Source organism: Hipposideros armiger, unplaced genomic scaffold (genome assembly GCF_001890085.2).
Source record: "Hipposideros armiger isolate ML-2016 unplaced genomic scaffold, ASM189008v1 scaffold_40, whole genome shotgun sequence".
In the NCBI taxonomy this organism is placed as follows: domain Eukaryota; kingdom Metazoa; phylum Chordata; class Mammalia; order Chiroptera; family Hipposideridae; genus Hipposideros; species Hipposideros armiger.
The window spans coordinates 5,285,604-5,290,036 of record NW_017731390.1 but is presented as its reverse complement, the minus strand read 5'-3'; the positions used below and the strand labels follow the sequence as shown (position 1 = coordinate 5,290,036).

At 40.0% G+C, this 4,433-nt stretch overlaps 1 protein-coding gene across 1 annotated transcript in view; it reads left to right on the top strand.

The window, feature by feature from the left end:
- Positions 1-879, top strand: part of KRT10 (keratin 10) — a 4,746-nt gene extending 3,867 nt beyond the window's left edge. The window contains exons 8-9 of the mRNA XM_019638493.1: positions 4-174; positions 513-879. Coding sequence (XP_019494038.1) covers positions 4-174; positions 513-619 — 278 coding nt within the window. The 3' untranslated portion in view covers positions 620-879. The remainder of the gene's footprint in view (positions 1-3; positions 175-512) is intronic.
- The last annotated feature ends 3,554 nt before the right edge of the window (positions 880-4,433 follow it).

Sequence of the window (4,433 nt, the reverse complement as noted above, 5' to 3'; positions counted from 1 at the left end):
GCGGCGGCGGCGGCGGCGGCGGTGGCGGGCGCGGCGGCTGCGGCGGCGGAAGTTCCGGTGGCGGCGGCGGCGGCGGCTACGGCGGCGGCTCCTCCGGCGGAGGCCACAAGTCCTCTTCCGGGTCCGGTGGAGACTCTTCATCTAAGGGACCAAGGTCAGCCGAAACTAGCTGGGGTAATAAGAATTTGTCTTAACTTTCTGTAATGGTTTTGTTGCTTTTCAAGCCCTAGAAGCTGTTTGAAAAAATTAAAATCTTAGACAAGGTTACCACTTGCATTTTTTAACGAACTGTATACTCTTGATACCCATCTTGAAGGGAAAATGGCATGATCTAAAATGCTATCACTTAAACATTGCTCGGATTTTTTTTTTAAGCAACGTAAAAAAGTTAATTTTTTTTAAATTTAGTGTATATTTCTTTTAGAAATTTTGCTTGTTAATTAGTTGCGGGGGGGGGGCCACAAATTGCTTAGTCGAAATTCTAATTTTTTGTGTGTATGATTTACATACAGATACTAACAAAGCCAGAGTAATCAAGACAATTATTGAAGAAGTGGCACCTGATGGTAGAGTCCTTTCCTCTATGGTTGAATCAGAAACCAAGCAACACTACTATTGAGCCACATCAAGAGAAAAGTCTCCCCTCGTATAGGCCATTTTATACAGATGCATGAAAAACAAAATCTCCAGGAAAACTTCAGTCTGAATGGTCTATGGAAATAGGTTCACTCCTTCAATAAGATATCTAAAAGGTGTTTTGTGATTTCTATATTTCTTCTTTACACTTTACCAGAATGTGTTCTTTAATAGAAAAAGTAAAAACTTTCTTTCTCATTTACTAATGGATTTCAATAAACTTTCTTACTGATGCAAACTATACAATTTGGTCGGAATTTTCTTTATTTAAATTAGATAATGTTTTCTGGGGTTTTTTTAAAAGATTTTATTGGGGAATCGGGGAAGGGGAACAGACAAGTTGCTGTCCTTTGGTTCTTCAGTCTAGTTGTGGAGGACATTGCTTCACTGGCCCTTGTTGGTATTATGATCATTTTGCTCTTCCCGACTGAGGCAGTCACTCGCCGGCCATTGGACGGCCACTCATAGCGGCTTACAACAGCCCACTGCAGCCTACACCGTTGCCAGCGACTCACAGCAGCCCAGCTCCAGGTCGAGCTGTTGTTCACCATCTTAGATGTAGAGGGCACAGTGTCACGGGCCCATATGGGAACCAAACCAGCAGCCCTGCTGCTCAGAGCTCATACTCCTAAGCCAACTCTTAACCAACTGTGCCACTCAGCTGGCCCTACATATTGTTTTTAACCTTAAAGGCTAGTGAACTATAGCATTTGAATATTGATTTATCCAGAACTTCTGAATACAGAATTATTGTCATTATGATTTCTTTGAGTACATTTTTTAATCTTGTGGGTATGTTGGACCAATGTCAGTAACCTCACTGAGTAAAAAGTCCATGAATCCCCAATCTTACTCTTTCTTAAAGATATACAATATGCAGAAAACTCCCAGCTTCAAATTATTTTACGCCTGCAAATCCTGAAATATCTCAAGACGCCAAAAATAAATTGGAAATTTCACATTTTCTGATTACTTCTCACATTTACCTGCCCATATTTTCTTCCCATTACTATATTATTTCTGCTTAAGAGATATCTTCCAACGCTTTCTAGCCCAGTAAAATCATATCACCCCCACATAATTATTTGGTGTCTTATCAAATGAACAGGAGAAGCGCTTTCAAGACATGGTGATGCCAATATGACCAAAAGGACACCTCTAGGTTTCTGCTTGTGCCAACCCTAACCAGTGATCAGCACTAAAGATCTGGTACTCGTAGGGTCAACCCCAGCACATCCTTCAGCCAGTAAGAACCCAGCTGACATTACTTCGTACTCTGCTAGTATATGGGGTAGGTAAGGGCTGGAGTTATTTTGTGCCCCGAAGACAACCTTGTGTTCCCTGGTGGGTTCCTGGATTACCCATATCCACCAGATAGCACCCCTCAATATCCCTCCTGATTGGAGTTCCAGTTTTCCCCAGGACCTGAATCCTGGTACCCAGGCCATTTGCTTGGGACCCCTGCTAAGTAAGCCCTATCGTCTATACCCCAAATTGATGACTAAAGCTCTATTTCAATGTGAATGGATTTCCCGACAGTCAGGCTTCCATGACCTACCTGGCACCAAATATTACCATAGTTCAGAGACTCTCCACTTTAGTTCACATGTCCTTTCGTATATGCACCAGCCACTCTATGGGTGGGCCAGTCTTCTAAGGTTCTCTGTTGAAGTCTCAACATGCCACATTGTAAAGCCCTGAAACACATGTTGCTGGGTAAGGACACTTTGAGCACCGGCTGTGTGTATACTGACTGCTGTTCAAAAACATTATCTTTTAAAAATTTATTATTTAGCCAAGTTAACCAAGTCCCTGGCACCTAAGGTATTCTTCCATAATCTGAGATGTCTATTCTCCTTATTCTGAAGAAATAAATGTTTTCATAGTAACACTAATTTGAGACATATAAATATGTTTTTATAGGTAGTTCTGTTTGCTATTAAGCTTTGTCTCTTCTACCCATTTATAAGCCAGGTTCTCAGCTTGTCAGAGTTCTTTTTCTGGTTGGGTGGTAAGTCAAACCCTCATATCTGAAAGGTCAATCATGGTGGTCCTGTCTTCTTACCTTTTCAATCTTCCACTATATCCTTAAACAATTATTTATATTAAATCTCCTCTGATAAAGAACTACTTTCCTGATGGATGTTAACTTATTGTAATTGTTTTACAATATATGTGTGTCAAATCATTATACTGTACACCTTAAATTTGTACAATGCTTTATGTCAGTATATTTCAATAAAACTGAAAAACAGAACTACTGTTTTGACTGGACTCTGAAACTGCAGTTTAATAAAGACAATGTGTCTAAACAATTTGATTTTAATAAGAACATTAGTATTTACAGTAAAATCTTGTTAACTGTACAGGTCACTATTTCTAATACATAGATGTATCATGTAGCCATTAATCAAAAATTCTTGTACATATTCTTACTGATTCTAAACTTGTTACAAAGTCCTGCTATTTAAGCAAGACAGTGTCCAATGACAATAGCAGGGCCAATTGTGTGCACTCATGTGGAATCCTATTAAACAGTAAAAGCTTGCTTCTCCAGAGATTTTGCCTTATGCTGCTATAGGTCTTAAAGCTTTGTACCCTGACCTTGATGTTCATGGTGACTTGAGTTTTTGCTTGGGCATGGAGAAATAACTGTTACAGTCAGCTTTATAGAGCAAATAGCTTGCGTGAGGTCCATTCAGTATTTACCATCCAGATTGCATCTTGAGAGTGGGAATTAGGGAAAGGGCTCATTTGTAGTTATAAGCATGCATTTCAATATCATGATCCCTGGACTTCATATCCTGGCACTAGCATTTACAAATCATATACTTCCAGATGAGTTACTTAAGCCCTTCTGAGTCTGTTTTCTTTTCTATACAATAGAGATAACTATCTCCTATGAGATTTTTGTGGGGATAAAATGAGTTAATACCTATCAAGCCCTTAGAAAAATGCCTACCACTGAGTAGGTACTGAAGCAATAGTATTCATCTTCAAAGAAATATGCTTACAGTTAAATAAACTAGTTTCCCCAAAGATGAATATGAGCATCACAATAACTTGTTAGAGTAGGTGATCATTAACATCCTCTGCCAAGGGGTAGAGAACCAGGCCAGGTTGCTGTCGTAGGGCAGCAAAACTAAATTCCAGACAGCAGGGATAATGGTGAAAGTGTCACAAAGGATTATGGTTAATCTTAGTCCTGTGAACCTGAGGTCCAATAATACAGAGCAAGAGGTTTGTGGAAATAGAAGGACCAGATGATTGCCCCAAAGGTTTGAGATAGTTGACCATCCCTAAAACATATAGCTGTGGTCGCCTAATCATGGTGCAGACTATCCAAGCTGTGCCACTGTGTAACAAGGAGAGACAAGTTATCACAAAAGAAATTCAGTCTTGAAAACGGGTATAAAGAATATTTCTTTTTTGAACCAGGTTGTCCCACAGAAAGCATGCCAAAGGAGGAAGGACTCTGAGTTGTCACATTCACCCTCAGTGTCTTTAGATAAAAATACAACACCATCACATCTCAACACTGAATAGATCTTTCCAGCCTACTACCAGTTAGAAAAGGAAGGAATTATTGTTAATTGGTATAAATCAGATAAGACCTTAGGGAAGGATTTGGGTAGTGTTGTGAAAATTTTGTCCTTCAGGATTTTAGCGAAGAAAAAACCACATACTTAAGGGCATTTCTTCTTTTTTTTTTTTTTTTTTTGCTGAGCCATCCTGCCACCTGTTGGCAGCTCAGCGGCTGCTCAGCTCGGGCTGGACTCGAACCGCTGTTGCTCAGA